Below are 23,232 nucleotides of genomic sequence, written 5' to 3' on the forward strand. Positions count from 1 at the left end.
CAACATGGCAGTTACTACAGTACAAACAGACACACCCAACTGAAACATGTAGACCATGACTAGCCTCAGATATGACGACACATAACACCTGGCTGCATTCAGAAATCACCAGCGAATCTCCATGAATCCGCAGGAGGGCAAGATAAGGATCTAACTGGCTGTATTATTATGTAGAGGTGCAAATGATGGTACCATAAAAATAAAAAAATTACACAACATGAAATTAATTCATCAAAATGAATAAATGTGATGATGCAAGTCAAACATTTTTGTTGCTGAACCAGGGAACCTGCAACTGATGTGATAAATGGAGCTTAGTTGTCATCTTTGCTTTAACCTTTGAAAATAAAACAACTTCCAAGTGGAGTCTCTTTGCCTCTCTTATTGTCTAAAAGGCTTATGTCAGGATGTATTTGGTATAACCGACTCACTTATCAAATTAAAGAATTAGCTCAACATTTACCAGAACCTGACTGACTGCTTTTCCAGGCTTAAATTACCCTCAGTAAACAATTAGACAGAGAATATTCCTAAACACAATTTATCATCAAAACAACCTCACATCACAGAATAATGCACACATGTGACTCTTATAGGCTGCCTGATATCATCTGTGTGTTCACATGTGGCATGTCAACCAGTGGAACTATTATCACTGTGTTGACAGAAATCACATGAGCTGTTGTTAGCAAACATCCTCTAACAAAACGGACTGCTGCTTCAGATATTTGTAGGCCTGAAGCTTTGCACAGCATCCTTTCCAGAGCATTTACTGGTCTTATGGCTGGAGTATTTTTATTTTGGATAAGAGATTTATATTTCAAAATATGGCTACATATTAGTGTTGGGCCATATAAAGGCAATCAAATATGACATTTTGGACCAAATGCCTTGATATTGCATCATTATTGTGGGGTTAACTGTCGATACTTTCACAAAATATTTATACACTGAGATTTTTGATTAATAATCATCAGTAATGTGGATATAATGACTAAGTAGGTAAAGTTAAATGGTAAAACAGCTAGAACGAGTTCAGAAAATTACATTACTTTACTGTAGTACAGCCTTTAAAACCACACTTACAGTATTACCATATCCAAACTCTAAAATAATATTTAGTTTCTTTTGACAATTTCAACATAATCAGGGTATGGCCAGATAAAAAAAACAGCCAAATGGTGTGGAACTGAGTCAAGAAAAATAAAAAACTGTCTCCTCTATGCAGAACACAACACAACATTAAGAGAACTTAAATCATGTTTTCACAGAGATACATAGTTGCACCTGTTATCGCCACATCCCTAATCATTACAACTAAAGTTGTATGGAAGATTTCCACTGAAACGACTGAGCCTATTGGGTACATGCAGGGCAAAATATAACGTTAAGAAGCTTTCATGATCTCTGACATGGTCCCAAACACTTCCCACCCAAATTAGTGAAATCACACAGTGACAATGGAAATGGCAGTTTAAAACAAGCTGAATCTGGGCTTCATCCTTTTCCCAGGAGATATCAAAATCACAGTCACATACGGTGTTTTCCATCAAATGCATTCCTCCACAAACATTCCTCTCCCTTTCCTTCTGTTCTTTCATTTGAATTCAAAACAGATAACAGGACCTATGATGTCAAAATTAAACATCAGAAAAATGTACCATGTGGATGTGCATAGTGTCTGCACTTTTTAAAGGACTTTGTGGCACTAATTTCATGGAAGGGGGTCAGTACAGGAGAGAGGGATTTTCTGGCAACCACAATGACATAGGAGTGCATGTAATGCTGCTGAACATTTAGTGACCACAGAAGATGTCAGTAAATCACATGCACACCTGTGCGATCGAATGCAATCCATCACATCGGCTCTGCAATAAAAACTGCCTCAAGATGCACACACATATATCAGATACTCTGCAAAAAGGTGGATCTGAAATACCAAAAATAGAAACTTCGTATTATGATTTCCCCAGTTTACATTATAAAACAACCCTCAATAGGGGTGGGGGGAAAATAGCATTGCAATATTTTTGTGTGGCAATAATGTATCGGCACATGGACTGCAAGTATATTTTTTTAATATATAATTATTGATATTGCATCATAAATTAAACAAATTAATCAATAGCCCTTTTTATATTTTAGACACAAATTGCTGCAATAAAGATGACTTAAGTGAGATAAGCAGACTGAAAACTATCTTATCAGAGAAAACAAGTAAGTTTTCCTTTGGAAACACATTTAGCGGTTGAGAAAGTGGAATACATCACAATATATCACGAAATTTGTTATCTCACTACACAGCATGTCACAATTAAAAAATATTGTGAAGTATCATGATAATATTGTATTGTGGGACCTCTGGTGATTACCACCCCTAATGTTTAAGGATATTCAATACCAGTGAAACTGAAACCATTTATTGTAATAAGCATTTGTACCCTCTTATTTTGCTGAAGTTCTACTTGAAATCCAACAAAAAGACTGGACCACACTTGACCAGATCAGAAAAATAAACACTGCTTCAGAAGGGTGCACTGCACACAAGACTGTGCAGAGTATTTCTGGTGTTGGTATACATGTAATTGAGCTGGATCTTGGCTGAATCTCTTTTCACCACTTGCTACTAGAGGTAAACAACAACAGCAGGCAAAACATGTTTTGCAATAACATTGCAGTAAACTGGCAGCCCACCACAGTGATAATCTAAAATTAATTTTCACATTAGCACATTATCAATCTTCCCTCAATAACTTAACACTATGATAACTCTTAGTTTAGACCTTTATACTGACAATTTGCCTGAAAAAAAAACATATACTCCACATAAATGTAATTATTGGAAACACCTGTTTGGGTCTTGGTTGATTACTCTTTGGTTTGGTTTCTTGTGTTGAATAAGCCTGATACATTTCTCACTCCACCTGCGATGACTGCTGTCAGTTCTTTTTTTAACACTGGTGCTCCATAATTATAACACATCAGTATTACAAATGCACCTGCTTGCACACTGCAGGCTAACGGAGCAGGCCGCTCATCGGTTAAGTCCGCTAACATTTGGTCAGAAATAACAAGTGTTCTACGCCATTTTAGGGAATATTAAAGGCTTTAGCTGGACGTTTTGGCCTTCTGTGACAAGAGGCTAAGCTAATGTGAGCTGTGTTGTTTGATAATACATCTACAACAAAAACAAACAGTTATTATGATTATTTGTTCCATGTAATTAGACGTAACGGAGCTTTTATGTGTTTGCGTGACAGCTGTTTGCTAAATATTTATTGAAACAGCTAATGCTAACTAAGCAGTTAGCTAAGCTAACTGGCTAACACCCCCACCCTCGACGCAAACGGACAATAGGCCCAACTGTGTCAACAACTGCTACGCCAAAGTAGTAAAGGACTATTTTTGTGTCAAGGTGCCTATGTCTAATTTTCTGACACTGTCAGGGGGGTAAAATTATTATTCAAATATGTTAACATTGTAGAATAGGAGTTGTCATCCCACCCCTTGCGTCTCTGCTTTTACCACGTCATTGGACTATCCAACACTGCGGAAATACACCACTAGCTGAGCGCTAGCTGAATGCTAACAGGCAGCCTAGCTGGCACTTGCTGCAGCTTACCCGTGTCTCCGATGATGATGTATTTGAAGAGGTACGCGTACGCCATGGCCCCTTGTTCGTGCAGTCAGCTGTCTTGACCGTAACACCTTCGTTAAACCAACCGTGAACCGTGCGGAGAAGGTAGCTGACAGCCTGTTAGCCTGTTTTTCTCTGTCGGCGTTGAGGAAGGAACAATAAACAGCCAGAGCCTCAGCTCTACGTCACACGGTCCGCCCTCGCCACGCTACAGTATGATGTGTTCACGGTCTCCTCGGAAAAGTCACGGTGTGTTTAATTATCCCGCTCTTTATGAAATATATACATATAAGTCAGTGGATGTGGCGCTTTTTCACACGTAAGTCGAACGACTGAGAATAGATTTGACAACAGGACTGTTTTATTGTGAGTGATATAAGAATACTGTCATAAAATTCAAATACCATTACAAAATTATTGGGTAAACTGTTACAAGAAACGTCTCAAGTCCCTCTGGTGGCCCCTAGAGACTACATTACTCACTGCACCCCACAACGTATAATTTGACGGAAAGTGATGAAATTGCAAGAGTCATCATTTTTTTCGTGTTTAAAAAAAGAAAAAGAAAAAAGATACTTAATCTTTATATGTTCTGTCACAGTATTGATAAATTAAAAATACATAAAAGGTTCAGCACAGGTTTCTCTCTCTTTCTCCCTTTCATGCTTAATCTGTCCTATAGCTAATAAAAGGCCAAAAAAAAACAATGGATAAGAACAAGGAAATGACCTGGAAAAGGTGCTTAAAAATATGATAATAAACTGATAATACTTTTTTTCCTTTTCACAGACCCCCTTGCTTTTAGCAATTTAGTAAATCTAATTTCTTTGCAATTTGTGGAAAATGTCTTACCCAGTTACATATTGCCCTTTTCCCCATCTTTTTGAAAGAAATTGCACAATTTTTCTCAGAGTTCAAAAGTTGAAATATTTGTAAACGGCATTTTAAAGAAGTGCAAGAAAAGCGATGTTGATCCTGGTTTCAAATTGTTAATGTTTAAAAAAAACTGTTGTTGAATGTTTGCTAATATTGATTCATGTAACCTATGACAAAACAGCCACTTGATGGCAGCAAGTGTACAGCGTTAAGTTATTGTAATATAGGCAGCTGGAAGTCAAAGAACAACTATATAGTCATACCAAAGGGAGCAACTAATGGTAATTGGAAACAGTTTAAACAATATGTTTTTAGAAAGCAACAATAGCTACAGCTGTGTTGGCTCACCATGTCCTGCAGGGAGAAGCAAAGTGTCACATGTTAGAGGGTTGGGGTTTTTTGTCTGTGTGTGTCTGATTGAGGAGTGTAGCAAATGTGTACTCATGGAGAACATGTTATTTTCTCAGGTGAAAATCTGATACAGCTCAGATGACACCATAGGGTAATTGTTACAGCAACAGTAACTCTTACAATGTGCCTCTGGGCATGTGCACAGAATCAATCAAATCTGTATGAGTCTGAAATACCCCTGGAGGAGGTGAACCCTCAGTTCTATCTACTAGTTACACAGAGCACACACTTGCACAGCAGACTATAAAGTCTCTCTATCTCTCTGAATTTTTATTTTGTAACAAGTCAGAAAATAGACATTATGCAAAATACAACATAGATTAGTAAAGGCAAAGTCAAGAAAGTGCTGAACAGAAACACCAGGATAGCACTGGCCCAAACAAAACTGAGCGAATGTTAGCTGCTAAATGCGCAGTAACTTTATTCAATTTAAACATCTACTAGTTTGGTCTCATGTTCCCTGCAGGCAGACCCCTCTCTCGTGTTTAGTTTCCACACATGCTGAAAACAGAAGGTGTGACCTGTGGGTGTGGAGGATTTGTTAAAAGGCACCTTTGATGAAGGACTGAGTGATGAAAATAAAGTAACGTGTAATATAAAACATTACTATTGCTGCTGAGTGATTAACCCCTTGAAACCTAAGCAAAATGGCTTGATTTCTTTCAAAAACATGGGAAAAAGGTTATGAGTAAAGAAAGAATGTGACCCAAAAATTAACAAGAAATAAGTTAGAAAATTACCTGATATTAAAAAAGAAAGAAAGAGAAAGAAAGAAAGAGAGAGAGAAAACAGAAAGAATGAAATGACCTGGAAAAGGTGCTTAAAAAATTTAAGAATTTCTTAACACAATTTTAAATATGTCATTATAATCATTAGAAATCTGTTTTTTCCTAGCCTTTTCCCCTTTTTTAAAAAATTCTACTAATTTCGTGCAATTTGTGGAACACTTTTTAACCCCTTAAACATGGGTGTTTTTAAGTGACCCATTGCTGTTTCCTGCAGCTCTTAAGCGCCCAAGCATGCCTGTTTTTAGAAACTAAGCCCACAAACATTGGTGTATTTTAGTGACCCATTGCTGTTTTTCCTACTTTCCTAGTGTCACGAAAAGCGTGATCTTTTCCTAACCATAACCAAGAGGTTTTAGTGGCTAAACTTAGCCACACGTGACCCATGGCATTTCTGAAATATAAAGTTTTGGAGAATCTGTCACATAATAATGTGTTAATGTAATCTATGTGTGGAATGCAGAAACATACAATGCCAACATTGATTCTGGTGACTGAATGGTCCCTACACATATGAACTGCAGTCCAGGTTCAGCTTTCAGTTCCACAGTGTGGAAACTGGGGAGCTCGGCTACATTCAGATGGCTCCGAGGACAGTTTCCTGATAAAGAATATAGGGCAATTAACACCAGCAGCCTGGAGGATATGGATTAAGACAGAATGAAATGAAGTGAGGAAGAACAATTGGGAGCATGAACTATTTATCCCTTTTGCCTTTTGGACATGCTTTTTTACTTATAACTCAAAGAAAAAAATACATCTTGTCTAGCCATTTCTTTAATTGACCTACCACTAAGCCCCGCCCTCAAATGCCACGAGCCAATCACATTCCGTGCAGCTACACAGTGCACTACTCAGTCATCCTCCATAAAAGCATCACAAATTTTTATTTTCCTTCAATTTTGTTTAAATTTATGCAGTTATAACGTGGTACTTGGGGAATGGTAAAACAATGTGCTTGGGGTAAATGCAACACTAATATGAGGTATCCTGAGAGGGAGAGTATGTTTTATCACATTCCCTTGACCTCACAGAAACAGAGCAAAGTCTGTGGTTTGGATGAAGCTCAATTTAAAGAAGATAAACAAACAAGAATGTCTACATTTGTTCGAAGGTAAGGCTACATAGTGTTAACAAAATTTACTGCAAAGTGAAAACTATATATAAAATGTCAGACATTATGTCGGCAAAATTGTGTATGATGTCACCTTGCACCAAACTTTGCTAGGTAATGTTAGCTTAATGTAGCTTATAGCCACTAACGTTTGGCCAACTTCATCTTGATAACGTTAGCTCATGTTATCTAGTCACCTTCAAATTTTTGTTCTTTGACAATCAAACATAAGTGTTAAATAAGGAAAAGGTTTTATTTAAAGCCCACCCAACTAAAAACCATTAACGTTAACTTAGCTGTAACGTTACAAAGAAAGCAAAGGCTGGCTAATGCTAACACCACGGCATAGTGAAGACCTTTTTGATAGCCTCTGTGTGAAATAAGGAGCTTCTGTCCCCAAAAATTCTGTATAGCATCTTTGGATATGTCTTTGACACTGACAGCCGCCATTGTTAGTTTAGGCAGCTTAGCAATAGGTCAATTCATAGTTTTCACATGACGTTACAATCTGAACACCCAAATGGAGGGCAGAACAAAGCCTACTGCAGCCCACGACTTCAGTTCAGGTTTTGGCAGGTTTGTGGTTAACTTTTGCTAAAATGGCAGATAGTTACTCTTAAACTAGGTGAACAAACTGAAAAAAATATAGACAAGTCAGGGTTGTGCTTTTACAGAATTCCTTCCAAGAAAGAAAACCCAAAGAAGAGGAGATTGTGGATTTGTGCTATTACATGCCCCAATCCCCCGAGAAGGGCAGCGAACATTTCGTCAAAGGTAAGCTGAAGTAAACACTAAATATTTTAATTATTGTAGTTCGTTGTATCTTTTCATGATCCTTCTGAAATGATTTGTTTTCGTGGACCACCAACAACTCCAGTGGTTTTGAAGAGTTGACGTTACACTAACGTTAACTAGTTAGCCCTCACCTTTTCTTTGACAATAAATCATTTCTTGTCTTTCACCTCTCAAATGGCAGCAATATTGGCCAGTCCAAAAAGAAAAAAACATATAAGGGTCTGTACTTTTGTACGCTTCCATCCTTGTGGCAGTTAAAAGAGAGGAATTCTCTACAAGGTAGATGTGAAATCACCAAAGTGAAGCTCTGGCAGGAACTTAGCTATTTTTAGTGATAGAAATACTGCAGAAGGTGCTGTAAATAGATCGCAAGTGCAAAAATTGCAGTGTGTTCACATACCTTTTTCTTTTTTTTTCTTTGAAGAGGTGATCCAAATATGTTTAAAAAGGGAAATTTGATGGGTTTGTGTTGCAGTTTGATGGAGTTCTGACTGTTTGCCGCTGTGTTGGAAGGTTGTTTTGCCCTCCAGGGTTCTGTGCTGGTCATGTGACTGGCATGGTTAACTGAATTCAACCTAGTGGAAATTCAAGAACTCTGCAGTATAGCAGTGCCTACATACAGTCCCCCAAGCATTAGAGTCTGACCACTGGGCCTCATGACAGCCGATGCCAGCAGTGACTGTGGGTGTGTGTAATCGTTTTAGTATACAGTGTGTCAGAGTTTCTCTGTCCATCTTGAAGTGATCAAGGCTGGAACAGTCTGGCCTTGTCTGTCTCTCCACCCTGCTGTTTTTGCCTGTTTTCTCAACCCAACCACTGCTGTTTCCTTCACCCAAGGGTGGGTCTGTGGCCTCCAACAGAAACACCAGCATGACTTTCCTGCCAGCAATCTAACACACACACACACACACACATACACACATTCACAGCACCACCAGGGTACCCAAAACAGCAGAAAGGTCAACAGAGAATATCATAATACAACCGTGAAACATCAATAATGTGAAAGAAATAATCAAAGTTAATACACTCAAAGCATAAAGAGGCGGTGGATGAGAAGATACTGCTATGTAATTTTTTGGAAGACAGCCCGGGCGAGGGAGCACACCTGCAGTCTGCAGAGTAAAGGAGAGCGAGAAAGGAAGTAAGACAGAGAGGAAGACAGAGAGATAACAGCAGAGCAAAGTGGAGAGAGAGAAAGAGGAGGAGCAACAGAAAACATAGAAATACAGAGAGGCAGAGAACTCTACACACATCAGCTGTGGGAGGACAAGAGCGAGAGAGAACAGACAAGCATAAAAAAGGCGAAAAGAATAGAACAAGAAAAGAAAAGAAGAAACTAAAGACACAGATATAAAGACGACACAAAGAGGAAAGTGAAAGGCTGAGGGAGTTGTTGCTCTGTTGGGCGTCCATCCAGCAGACTGCAGAGACTTCACTTTGTGTCCAAGTGAGTGGACAAAACCAGTGTGACTGGGAGGCTATTGGGAGGACGGACTGGTTTCTACACACAGTGAGCAGACTGCCAAGCACCATGGCTGACAACGTGAACGAGGAGTCGGATTATAACCCAGGGAAAGATGAGCTGAACTGGGGCTACGAGGAAGGTAGGCTGCTCGTCATCAGTGTGCGGAGGGATGCTGGGAAATATGGGATGTTACCTACACAGTTGACAGTGCAGACTCAGGGGGGGTCTGAACCCAAAACTTTACAGACTCTGTATAGTTTGCGTTTACTGTGTGGGCCAGTAAGTTCTATAAGTGGAGCTCTGCAGTGTTGACACACATTGGGTTTTGTGTTAAAACACTTTAAAAATGTCTGTCAAAACACAATGTAGAAATGACAGGTTACTCTAGCACATGTAACTTTTTATGACTGAAAGGATTAAAATGTGCAGCTTAACCCTTTGAATCCAGGGAAAATTAGTTTGATCTGTTTCGAAAACATGGTAAGAAGTCAATGAGCAACTTATGACAAAATAACCCAAAAATTAGCACAAAATAAAAAGTTTAACAAAAATTACCTAACAAATTATGCTCAAAACAACCAAAAAACAAAAACCAACAAAAAAAGAAAAGAACAAACAATACCAGAAAAACCCCAACCAATAAGAAAATAAAAATAATTATTTTACATATATAATTCTGATAATTACAATTATAGTTTTATTTTTCAATAGCTTTAAAAAAAAATAAAAATCTAGATCTACTCATTTCTTGCAATTTGCAGGACATTTCTTGCCAAGTTGCTCAATGACTTTTCCCCCATGTTTTCAAAAGAAAGCCAAACTAATTATCTCAGTTAGTTCAAAGGTTTAAATGGCTGTGAGCACAAGACAAGGTTCGTCAATCCAGAGTTAAAAAGGTTAAAATAGTTATGAGGGTGCTGTACAAGAATAGATCACCTCACATCAAAGCAATTGTTTGTTCAGAATTATAAATGGAATAAATAGAAGAAGAAATATTTGACTTCATATGCTGTACTGAGTTCCTCAACATATATACATAAATCAAGATAAACAAGAGTCTTAAAGGGGAACTTAAATATTTTTCAACCTGGACCCTATTTTCCTACCTTTTTTTGTCTAAGTGACTAATGAGAATAAAGTTTTTGGGTTTTTTTTTTAAATATTCTAGTATTGAGGGCAAGGGTATTGAAGCCTATTTCTTAGCCGGCAGCTGTGGAATTGGCTACAATGAGGCAACTATGCAATGCCAATGTTCATCCACTGAAAGTGCTAGATTTTGCCTTTGACCCAATGAAGAAAGATACATGTTTCTTTGCAGTTCACTTGATCCTGTTTGTTAATGTGTGTAGCAAAGTCTTGTTCAAGGAGAAGTCTCATTTTGAAATCTTGTAGACCTCCACCTTATCAAAATCAGCCAAATTAAGCAACGGTATTCAAAATAACAGTAAGCTTTGCCCTTTATGCTCGAGCTCTGCCCAACACTCCTCCCTCCAACTCTAATTTTGTTTCCACTGGTGTCTGTCTGTAATAAGTTACCTCTTGCGAGACTTCAGTACACTTCAGACTTTTCCTTGCACAAAACTTTGTTACACACAATAAAACCCCTTGCCCACTGCACAAAAAACCCCCACTAACACTTGCTAACATGTGGCCTTTTGATGCAATGGGAAAGTGCAAAATTGGCATTCACACCCAGGTCAAATTGTTCTGCAGTAGTCAGAGATATATATTGCCCCTGGCTCTGATCAACCTAACTGGTGAGATGCAGTGACAGGCTGTCACTAAATACTAAATACTTCTCATCCCCCCTAAAGCAGCACTAAAACATCGATCCAAATTAGTCTACACTGACTCTGAAAGAGAAACTGAATAAGTAAGAGATATATAAAGAGAAGTAACCACAGTAAAGTTTTCACAGACCTCCGTGCTGCTTTCTACTGCCTGTCTGTGACATCAAATGTGACACACTGATAAAAAAACAAATAAAAAAACAGAAAGGCTGCAGAGCTGTATACATAGCCAATGGAAAAGGACCACAGAGGACACATTCAACAGGAGCACCCACATGCACGATTTTGTGTGGAAAAGGGTTATAACAAACAGCAAAATGACGAAGCACAATGGAAAGAAAGACGTTTCACTCCTCTGTAGGCTCCTACAGCACTTTTAGTGGATATACAATGATGGTATGTAATTGCCCCGAGTGTTTACATTGCAGCCTGTTTCACGCCTACCAGCTTCAGCACTCTCTCAATACTGGATCAGTTTAAAAGGTTTTTGTCTCCATTAGTCACTAAGACACAAAATCGTGAAAAACTAGGGTCCAGGTTGAAAAATGCCCCATGAGGCTGATCACACAAAACTATTATGATCTATGACTGTTGTAATATCATCATGACATTATGATCTTTAGTTATCTGTATTTATTTCTCTTTCTATGTATTAACCCTCTTAAAACAAATAAAGGCTTATCTTATCCTTTAGACAGGATTGCTGAATAGAATTAAAGGGGCATTCCAGCAATTTTCAATGGCACTCGATGAAGTATGGCAAAAGCAACTGAAAAAAATGGTCAAAATAGATTCAACTGAGGCCTAGATAGCTTTGTGTCCAATTGTGTTTTAATGGAGTTGCAAAGTGGGAGGGGCTGCTGGTTCAGGAAGTATTTTAAAGAGTCTATAGGTTTCTGTTATGACCACCATGACTCATATGAAACCAGTGGTTTCTGAAGTAGCTCCACTTTGTACTTCTTTCAGATCCTTCCAGCCATTTCTCTCATCGTGGTAATTTCCTTAGACGACAAAGCTCCTCCAGAGTCACAATTCCATTTACCCTCAAACTGTGCAAACTGAAATTGTAAATATTAAATGCACCTTACGGAAACACGTCAAATTCTAAAACAACTCCCTTTTATTGCAAAAAAAGTTATACGCTTACACGAGGTGGTATTTCAGACAATTTAAAAGGTCATATTTTGCAAAACTGCAATGGAAACTTGTAGGAGCTACTTCCCTCGGGCGTGATGCAGCAGGTGCTACAAGACGTGTTATTGCATCACATAACTCTTCAAAAGTTGATTATCCAGATGTTTTGAATCCACAGTTCCTCTGTGAAATCATGGACTATCACCTCCCAGAAATCCCTCATATGTGGCCGCTCCCACGTATACGGGGCTTGCCTTTTCATTATCAGTCACATCACACGCCTATGTCGCCTTCAATTGGAAATAATGACGGCCAGTGTGGTGGCTGCAATAGAAATAAAGCTGCTGATGTTTTGAACATCCATTGTCATGGTTACTGGAATGCTATTTCCAGAGGAGAAGTTGCAGAACATTACACATTTTGAAAGTATCGCTTAAGTTTTACACAAATCTGTAGGAAGACATTAAAGGGAAAGTTTGGGATTTTTGGAGTGGGGCCGTATGAGCTTCTTATTTTTAGTCAGTGTATTGCATACAATAGCTGGCGTTTGGTGTCCTCCTGGTTTCCGACTGGGGTTGATATAAAAAGGTATTTTAGCCACTTTAAAAAGGCCTACCTAAAAAATAAATATCAGTCTAAGAGGACGCTGTAGAGTATTTTCACAGCCTTACCTAGTTCCATCCGTCAGTACCTCAGTCAGTTCCTTTTCTTTTCTACTCAAGAACAATCATCTGGGCTATTTCTCATTGTCTTCAGCCTACTTTGCACAACCTCATTTCTTTCACTGACATAAATATAGTATAAGAATATGAAACACGCTGTCATAGTTAGAGTATGTGGTGCAGTAATGATGTAATGAATGCATTTACTGTGTTGGTTTCACTCTGTCTTCTTTCTACTGCTGCTTTTACTGAGCATGGAGGGATGCACTGTGGTATTGAACTGTGAAATTCTTTCTGTGAGTATACTGACTGACCTTGTAATGCTTTGTAGGCATGAATTAGATGCTAATGTGTGGCTTGCAGATAAAACCTGTGTCCTGTGGAAACCTTTTGTCTTAGAAGTGATGTTTTCTTTTATTGTGGGAAAGGTAATTGGACAATAATGGTACATTCAAACTTTCAAAATGTTTAAATTGGTTTCAAACTATTTGTGCATGGGAGATTTTCTATGGGACACTTGATTTTATTAGTTTATAAGGTCCTCATAAGAATGAACTCTGAAAGACTGATTCTGTTTGGGATTGCAGTAAGATCATTAATTGAACAGATAAAAATATGGACAAAAACCCCCCGTAAGCATCAACTAGAATGAAAAGAAAAATTTATTTTTATTTAGACCTTATATATTTATGAAAGATAACCTGTGGTAATAGCTGAGCATTAGAAAAAAATCCTTAAAAATAGGATGTATTTTATTGAATATAACTAAACTCATTGAGAGGACACAGCTGCACCAATGCTGGATAACTCTATTCATTTGTCATTTTAATAACAAAAACAACAACAACAACTCTGGCATCAGTAAATCCCAACCAAATCTAATTCCCATAGCCCTCCCAGCAGACTCATAGAATTTTGCACAGCCCTTCTCTGTGTACTGTAGCTGCTGGGAAAGCCTCACTGCCTTTTAGTAAATTGTTGTCAAGGCTGCAGTTGCTGAGGAAAGAGGGAATGTGATGGGTCCCCTCACCCCCTCTGCTGTGGAGAGAGCGTTCAGTGTCAGTCTGTGCTGCACCTGCAGCAGAGAGGCGTACCGTGAGGAGTTCATTTTCTTGGAGGGACAGAGGTGCACTGGGCTTTCTTGAATACGATACCCACCAAATGTGTTTGCTTCCTACTTACAAAAACACATCGGACTCCACACATTTAACAATGTTCTCATTGTGCTGTTGGAGTGATTGTGGTCAGCAAAAAGCTGAAGTGAATCTAGAGCAGTGTGTACCTTTGGTGTCACTCAGTATCACTTTCTGTACCCTGTCTCTACTATGTCTCACTCTGTTTTACTAATATACACGCTTATACAATGATTCTTTGAGTCATCTGTCCCAGTTAGGCCGACAGGCTAACCCTGTCTGCAACCACAACCTGCTTACATTTGTTTTCAAGCACTTGAACTCGTACCTTCCCCCTTTTCCCCGTCTCTCTCCCCTGAGTACAGCAATTCTCTCATTGTCACAATCACAGCAAGAAGTCTTGTTCACAAAGTGGACACTGAGAGCAGAGGGTGATGAATGGAGGGGCAGAGGGAGGAAAAAGCAAAGAGGGATTGCAGGCCCCTGACTTTTAAGAGGAGAAATCTCTCTCCCTCTCTCCCTCTCTCCTTCTCTCTCTCTGTCTCTCTCTCTCTCTCTCTCTCTCTCTCTCTCACACACACACACACACACACACACACACACACACACACACGCACACAGTGGAACTGACCTCAATATAAACTTGTTCCTTGAGAGGATGATGAAAATAGTTAGGAAAAGATGAGGCTAATGTACTGCCTGACTGAAGATGCAGTTGTTTTCAGAGCTTTCAGTCACATCTCATGGTCCTGATCATGAAATGCAGAACTTAAAGGCCCATACGGCATGTGCACTAGAGACTCACGGTGGACGAGCGCAGCCAAGTGTGTCCGAAGGGGAAACTTCCACTGGCGGAGTAACTGATTACTGGTTTAGTGCATATAGCTAGCTTGAATGGTGGTTAAAAAAATTTACTTCAGACTTTACAAATGTTACAGAACTGAACAAATTAAATCTTGATAGTGAAATGAGTCGATTTCTCATGAGTTGGGTTTTGACGCTCACAAATAATTATCCACTGATTTACAAAGATCTTTTTCCCAATGAAAGTCAATGGGAAAAAGTCTTTCTGGGTCCCATGGCATCACGTGATGGACCCAGATGGTGTAATTTCACTTTTGATCACTATGTAAAAATTGCATCAGAGAATGGTGGACTTCCTGGGAGCTTGCTCAGTCTCCTGAGACCCCCATGTTAAAATGCCCAACTGCACAGCAGAAATAAATGTGTTTACAGCCTGGAACAATAAACAGTTTTGGTCTCATTCATTCATGGGGGTGATGTCTTTTACATCTCACCCGATTATATTTAATTAAGGTCCAATGTTACGCATATATATATATATATATCTATAAAGATTATTCTTTTGGGCTTGTATTGGCTTTAATGTACAGGACAGCTTGAGCGTGACAGACGGGGGTGACATGCAGCAAATGGCCAAGGCCGGAATTGAACCTGCAGCCGCTGTGCAGGGATATAACCTGTGTATATGGTTCGCCGCTCTATCCACTGAGCAACCAGGTGCCCCATGTTAGGCATATTTAAAGGCAAGGCCCCTTTAAGTGGAAGGCAATAATGTTCTTGGTTTCCAGTCAGTCTGCCAGCCTCTTGCCCAAATTTGGTCACTTCTGGCTCAGAGAAAACAAGATGCGACAGCCAGTATGCTACACTCAAAGCTTTAAAAGTCCACAAACCAAGGGGGGGACTTGACGTTAGCTGTATCTGTTATTTACAGGCTGCAGTCTGACCCATATAGCCAATCACAATCACTGATTTAACTTTTACACACCATGGAAACGTGCACTTGAAACTTTAGAGAAATACTTTAGCTTTAAGATAATTCACTTATTTGCATTTCACAAAAAAAATAACAATATTTCTCATCAATATTTCTCTTCAGCAACATAGTTTACTGTTTTATGTTTAGACTAGCTGAACACAGGCGCTGGAGGCAGGTGAAAATAGCCAGCTAGCTTTGTTGGCAACCACAAAGCTGTCTTACTGAATTTAGACAATGTAGCTTTGTGTATTTTAACATGTGTGTAGAAATAAGAAAACACTGCGAGACACTGTGGTTTAATGAGGAGTAGCAACTGATAAATGAGCCACAGCTGGGCCTGGTGACCACACACAGCATCTCAGAAGTTACGTATGAAGTAAGTGCAGTCGCTTTAAACTTTCCAGACCCAGGAGAAAGTTCTAGCTAAGCTAACCTGATACAACCTATAACTGTGGATAGTTTTAGAAGTGTTAGCTGGTTTGTTAGATTTTCTTAGAACATTTTCTTATTAACTTCTGACCAAAGCTGGCTTTTTCCATCCTCAGGCAGTCTTTCTGGTAAGCTACATACACAGCAAACACATTGAGCTATCTCCCTGTTAAACACACACAAAAATTGATGTTGACTGATTTTATTGCTAATATTTTGAAAATGAATTTAACAGAATGATAATTTAGGCTAAGTTATGAGTTTTCTCTTAGAGGTGCTATTTTGTCATTGGTTAGCAGTGCTCCAAATTGGGCACCAATTCTTTAGATTTTGAAGATTTTCATGCTATATCTGTCCTATCAAATAAAGGCAATGAAAAAGCCCCAATATCTTAAAAAATCTATAAAAAATATCTTAAAAAATAAAAGTAAATAAATAAATTGTCTGTCAGAGGACCCCCCTTGAAACAAAATCTACACCTTTGATAAGCTTAGCCTATTAGTGTTTAAATCAGTTTTAAACAAAATTATGAATACATCAACTGCAGTATATACAGTTGTTAAATTTAGTAACCTGTGTCACCATGGAAGATTCATATCCTGATAAAAAAAAGAAGTCACATGGACCATATAGAAATATCAAAACTGGGAACATTAAAAGAGTCAGGTTATGACTTTTTCTCTAGTAATGGGAGAGAAATACTGTATTGTAGAGGGTGAAATCTCTATAAGGCTTATATTATATTTTCACACCCATTCAATATATGCTGTGAAAAATGGGATAAACATGCCTCACCTGGTGGTGCTAACACAGTCAATGTACTGAATTTTAATGACTGTCATCATCATTCATTGGCAAGACATTTTTGATGGAGTTTTAGAGGCATGTTAACATACAGGTAGAGCTAAATGACTGGGGTTAAAATTTTGTCTGTTTGAGGGACCCTCATGTAACTGAACAGCTACATGCAAGGCAGGTTTAAAATATGTGGAAGCTACATCTTTTGCCACAAAGTCTACTTTTAAGATTTGATGCAAAACATATGAAAGTCTTTTTAAATTTCAAGCATAAAAAAATTAACACTAACTATTTTTTATAACTGTATTATTCATTATTATGATGAGCTTTATGAGCTTCTCAAATGGGACAGTTTGGAGCTTTTTTCAGCTTAAGTTATGAATAATTTTGAGGATTTAACTGTTGTACAGACAAAATATCACAAGGAAGTTACTTTGAGCTTTGGGTAATTGTAATTGGTATTTTTTATATTTTACAAACCAAACAATAAAGTCATAAATTACAGCACGTAATTTTCATAGTGATATTGATAATTCATTTTTTATCCTAGTATCTTTTTGTATAAATTTGTATTTTGTATAGTTTTTTTAAAATTACATATTTTTAAAGGACATTTTCTTAAAATGCATTTTTTTTATACCCACTAATTTTCCTGTTCGAATAGTATCCCTTTTTATATTCAGAAGGTTTTCACAGTTTCACAATTTTATTTTATTTATTTTTTTATTTTTTGTGGCTGATGACAGTAATTTTTTTTTTTTGGGGGGGGGGGGGTTTATGAAGTGATTAAAAGAGATATCCAAAATTCTTTCAGTAACAACCTTTGACTCTAATATGTCAACAAAATGAAACTAAACTTTTTTAAACTTGACTTTGCCCAATGTTTAGAGTTTTGATCTGGAAATCTAAGTCAATCAGCACATATTTAATAAGATAATGCTGCATTCCCATATTTTAAACATAAAATTTGAGAAAACTTGAACCCAAACTGTCATACAGTAAATAATCAGCTGTGAAAGTCTCATGGTGGTTTATTAGTTAAAAAAATACCCTTGTCCTTGACATATGAGTAACAGTAATCAAATGATACACTATATATTAGTATGTATACCATATTATTATCTGTACTGCATACACTCATGAGGGCCATTTGTCTGCATTACATATGTTTACTTCTGGTATTTTAGGGACCTTCGTTTTGATAATTCTCACCGGAGACACAGACATGTATGGTAAAAGAAATGTGTGTATGTGTGCCTGTTGTCACTCGTAGGTGTAGAATGGGGACTCCTTTTCCCAGCAGCCAACGGAGAGTACCAGTCTCCCATCAACTTAAACTCCAGGGAGGCTCAGTATGACTCGTCCCTCCTGGATGTCGGCCTATCACCAAACTATGTGGTGTGTCGAGACTGTGAGGTCATCAATGATGGACACACCGTCCGCATCATTCTCAAGTCCAAGTCAGGTAACTCCCATGAGACATGGCAATACTGGCTACTCATTGTGTAAGTACTGATGGGAAAGCAGGATGCCTGTTTAGTTTTTGCTGTCAGTCATTAGTGGTGAGTGACACAATCCTGTATTTTTATGTAGAGCATGAAAACAAAAAGAAATCTAGTCCACAGTAAATGACCCCTTTTTCTCATTTTTACTTTCACTCTGACCGCTTCCTGTTTGTGCTGGCCCACAATGCCCTGGGTTTCCTGTTGTCAGTGGTTACCGGGGGTCCGTTGCCTAGTGATCATGAGTACGAGCTTCATGAGGTTCGATTCCACTGGGGCAAGGAGAACCAGAGAGGATCAGAGCACACTGTCAACTTCAAGGCTTTTCCTATGGAGGTAGTGCAAACACACACACACACACACACACACACACACACACACACACACACACACACAAGCAAGGCCATATGCAGTGGGCCTTATGCACTTCCAAAGCACACCCCCAGCCCCTAATATACCAGAGAAATACAGTGTTCACGTGTTTAGACTTGTGGCATTGACGTCTGTCCTTCAGATAACTTTGCAGCTTGTTGAGTCCTTGATCCAAAAAATGTTTAATCTTCTCTAACAAGTAACACTTTAGACCTCTGAAACTGGAGGCTGAAAGATAATGTCTCACAGGCTGAAATCAATGGGTTGGTGATCAGAGCCAGCTCTCTCACAATTGACAACTTCACATACCAACACACTGAAGTTCATTCATTAGCACAGTATATCTAGTTTTGTTTTGTTTTTTAAGTCTTGGAGTCTGTTTGGTGCAATTTTACACACTTTTCATTCATAATGTTTTGATCATTTTGTAGCATGTGGCATAAATTTTAGCAAGATTGTGTATTTTTGTTTAATCTTGGAAATCCCAGTTGAGCTCCTACAATAACACAACAATGGAAACAATTTTTTCATATTCATGCTGTTAAGTGCAAAAAATGCACCTTTGAAACTCATTCAAACTGCAGTTTTTGATCCCACAGTCATCAAAGCATAAAAACATGCATTGCATTATTTCTGGTTGTCATTCTGTGCTTTTGTCTTGGGATATGTAATTTTTTACTATTTTCCACCTGATGATGTTGTTTTGACGTTATTTGACATATGGAGAAAATACATGCTTTTCCCACTAGGTGCACTGTCACAGTCATTGTTACTGCAAATCATTGACATATCCCATGTTGTCATCATCAAAAATATTCTACAGTGCATGTATAATTATTGTTTTTGTTATTGCATCTAAAAACATAGTGGCATCACGAGAAAAGCTGGGCATTTAAAGGGTTAAAAATTCAGAAAATTGATGAATATTTGATATTTATGATTAGGAGTGATGTTGGTTAAAAAAATAACTCAATGATAGTAGAAAATAATATTAATGTTTGATTTTGAAAATTGCATTTTGTGTGCAGAGCGATATGAGTTTGTGTATATTAAAGGGTTAATGCACAAATAGAAATATTAAAGCTACATATCTCACTGAACCACAGTTAAAGCAGCGTAAAACCAGTCACAGATGTTAGTAAAGGTAAAATGGGATCAAACCTGTCCATCACAATAAGTCTCTGGGAAGTCACTGGCCCCGGTTATTGTTAGAGGTGTTGCTAGACTTATTTTGGAAGAAAAACAGTCTAGCTCATTCTCTCCTGTCTTTACGCTAAGCTAGGCTAACCACGTCCTGCCTCCAGCTCTGTTTACAGCATAAACATGACAGTGGTATTCATCTTCTCATCTATCTCCTTTTTTTTTAGACAGAAAGTGAAGTGTGTTTCCTGGAATGTTGGTCTATTTCCCTAAAGGTCAACATTTTGAACTCAGGTTCAGTCTCTCAGACTGCATGTAGTGGAATTAACCTCTGGTATTTAGATAAAATTCAAGGTCGAAATGGAAAGCTTAGAAATGCCACAAGTGCTACACAGGCTAAATTTTATGATTCCCGATGCATCTCTTTGTTGCTTCATTTTTATTGCGTCGGTCATGGGGTCAGTGGTTAAAGTCACTACTTAAATAGTTTTTTAGTGACTGGTATGACTTTGCTTAACATGTCAAGCAAACAGGTCTTGACCTGAGGGCGAGACTATGAGCAAAACTGACAAAATCTGAAAAGATAAATGGCAAAGCTCTAAAAAGTACTTTTGCTAAATTCAATAAAGTCACTTTAACATGTCGCAGATAAACATTTACATGTTTTTTTCCCTTTAAGTAAACAATAGGTAACCAAATCTACCCAGGGGACATATTTGTTGTTTCATGTTTGTAGTTCCATTTATCTCGCTCTCTGTCCGCTCACCGACTGATGACAGCTTGAGAGCAACTGACACAAAGAGAATCTTGGGAAAGGAAATTTAATGTTGTATAATCCTGTAATTGAAAACTGCAAGCTCAGTGACAAAGTTTCGGCGAAAACGAAATAGTTTCGCTTTCACAAATCCGTAATGGGAAAAAAAGTGAGCTCAGCAGAGGCAGAAGATGTCACAACAGCCCCTTGAAAAATAAGTTATATTTGTTTAACTCTCTGAAATCTGGATTGACATCAGTTTTTTTGTGCTGTGTTTAGATGACATTCACAAGCTCTGTAACCCTTTGAAACCAGATCAAATTCATTTGATTTCTTTGAGAAAGCACAGGGGAAAAGGCAATGAGCAAAAAACGCTCCACAAATTGCAAAAAATAGTAAAATTTGACACAACATGCACTGAAACTTAGTTTTAAAAAAGGGACAGATTAAAAACTTTATAATAATAATTATTATATTTTTTAATTATGTTAAAGAAAAAATGTATTCTTGTTTTTTTTCAGCACTTTTTTCTTTTTTTTGGTTTTGATTTTACTTTTGTTTTCTTAAGCTTATTTCATGTAATTTTCTTGTAACTCTTGTAACTTTTTTTTTTTTTTTACTAATTTCTTACCATTTTTGGGGGCCTTGTCTGTAAAGTTGATTAAGTTGGTAGAGAATGTTTTATAGGTAAAGGTTACATAATTCTAAAGTATTTCTATATTTAGATGTCAAGACAGATTCTGACCTCTTTTGCAAATCCCTAAATACTGAATGGGAAGCCTGAGCTAAGGAGGCTGACAGCTCAGACATCGCTCAGATTTTATAGATTTATTTTCCAAAGTTTTTTCAATAAATTAAGTAAAATAGCAGCTTCAGTGTGGCCTGATGTTGATGTGTTTCAGGTAGAAGTTAAGCGATCCTTTGAGAGCGTGAGAGGCCACAGAGAAAGCGCTCAGTCATTCCCAGCTGATGATTTCTCTCTCTCTTACTTGACTCTGTTCCCTCCACCTGTTCATAACAATGGCCTCTCAAATACAGCTTGTGTTCTGTTGTCTCTCTGTCTGTAGCTGCATCTGATTCACTGGAACAGCACTCTGTTTAACACTCTGGAAGATGCTCTTGGGAAGAAGAATGGAGTCCTCATCATAGCTCTTTTTGTTCAGGTAAACATCAAGAAACCAGTCAGCACAGTGGCCACATAAGAGGTTTATTTTCCTCACAGTTCTACACTTGTAAATTAACGGAGATCGCAAGAAGTGCAATATTCACATCTGACAAAATAAACATCTGAACTGGCTGCTAGAGATCATTAGCTTTATTTCACTCAGCTTCCACACTGGATTGCCATCGTCAAAGCCATTGATTTCGGGCTGTCTCTTCATCCATCTAATTCCTGAAAATACGATAATTTCCTCAAATTTGACACAAATGCCCACCGTCCGCCCATTCTCTTGAACGCAATATCTCAAGAACACCATTCAGAAAATGTCTTTAAATTAATAATATATGTTTAAGTGGACTTAAGCATGAACAGATTAGATTTTGTTGGTCAGAGGTTAAGGTCACTGTGACCTTACGTCCATCTCATTGTCATTGAAAGCAATATCTGAAGATGGCATTAAGGACATTTTCTGAAATATGGCTTTGGACTCGACAGCTGACTGGAATTTGGTGGTCAAAGGTCACTGTGACCTCATAGAGCATGTTTTTAGCCATAACTCAAGAATTTATATCATTATATCCTACAGGATGTAATGATGTGGTGCACTTTTTTTGTCGCAAAAGGTCAAAGGTCAACTTCACTGTGACATCATAATGTTCTGCAAAAAGACTTTATAGTTATCACTATTCCACGCCATCACTCAGGAAGAGAAGGGGAGACATTCAGTCAGATACTGAAATGCTGACACTAATATTGGGTGTTCACTTTGAGACTGTGCTAATTGTGAAGACCAAATCAACACTTGATTTCTTTTGACGGTACAATATACATTTTACATCAGAATACATTTGAGACATAAAGCTTGTGAAATATATATACTCAGTTGTAAATGTATTAGCTTTAACTAAGGCAGTTCAGTACAATAGCCTGGATCGAACCCCAGGCCAGACAGTGGTGCAGCGTTCTGATGCTTTTAAAAGTCTTTTTATTGTCTTTAGCCGTCAATGTTTTCTTTAACATCATATCCAAAACACTTTCCAAAACACACAGCAAGAGCACAAAGCACACAAAAATAAATAAAATCAGCTTTTGCCCTGGATATTTTTACTTTACAAATTATGGACAGGTCGCCAGATTATGACAGGGTCGACACATAAAGACAGACAACCATCCACACTCACAGTCACACCTACAGGCAAATTTTAAAGTCTACCATACCATAGAGGGGCCACACCCAGCTGATTTGAACCCTAAACCCTCTTGCTCAGGTGCTTACAACAGCATTATCGCTCACTTGACAACATCTTTTTATAAAAACATTTTTAAAATGTTTTAATTAAAGAGTCTGCATGCATTTTCTTTTCCAAGGGGGGCCTCAGTTTTAAAAATATTGACGTTGCTGAGCACTTCAGTAGCCTGAAAGTGTTTTTCCTTCCTGGGATTGTATGTGTTGTTTTTCTAAATGAGTGAACAGGGTTGTTTCAGATTAG

General features: G+C 38.0%; 2 protein-coding genes across 3 annotated transcripts in view; one reads left to right on the plus strand and one right to left on the minus strand.

Moving 5' to 3' along the window:
- The window catches only part of rab2a (RAB2A, member RAS oncogene family), a 34,265-nt gene extending 30,426 nt beyond the window's left edge, over positions 1-3,839 (minus strand). Inside the window, exon 1 of the mRNA XM_042497080.2 lies at positions 3,623-3,839. Coding sequence (XP_042353014.1) covers positions 3,623-3,668 — 46 coding nt within the window. The 5' untranslated portion in view covers positions 3,669-3,839. The remainder of the gene's footprint in view (positions 1-3,622) is intronic.
- A 4,991-nt stretch (positions 3,840-8,830) lies between these two features.
- The window catches only part of ca8 (carbonic anhydrase 8 (inactive)), a 29,722-nt gene continuing 15,320 nt past the window's right edge, over positions 8,831-23,232 (plus strand). Inside the window, exons 1-4 of one of the 2 annotated variants that reach the window (XM_088085553.1) lie at positions 8,831-9,225; positions 18,092-18,277; positions 18,526-18,650; positions 21,648-21,743. In XM_088085553.1, coding sequence (XP_087941679.1) covers positions 9,153-9,225; positions 18,092-18,277; positions 18,526-18,650; positions 21,648-21,743 — 480 coding nt within the window. In that variant the 5' untranslated portion in view covers positions 8,831-9,152. Of the gene's footprint in view, positions 9,226-18,085; positions 18,278-18,525; positions 18,651-21,647; positions 21,744-23,232 lie in introns of both variants that reach the window. The other variant, XM_088085552.1, reaches the window with a different exon arrangement.

Source organism: Plectropomus leopardus, chromosome 12 (genome assembly GCF_026936395.1).
Source record: "Plectropomus leopardus strain MGB_pleo_1.0 chromosome 12, ASM2693639v1, whole genome shotgun sequence".
Lineage (NCBI taxonomy): Eukaryota > Metazoa > Chordata > Actinopteri > Perciformes > Serranidae > Plectropomus > Plectropomus leopardus.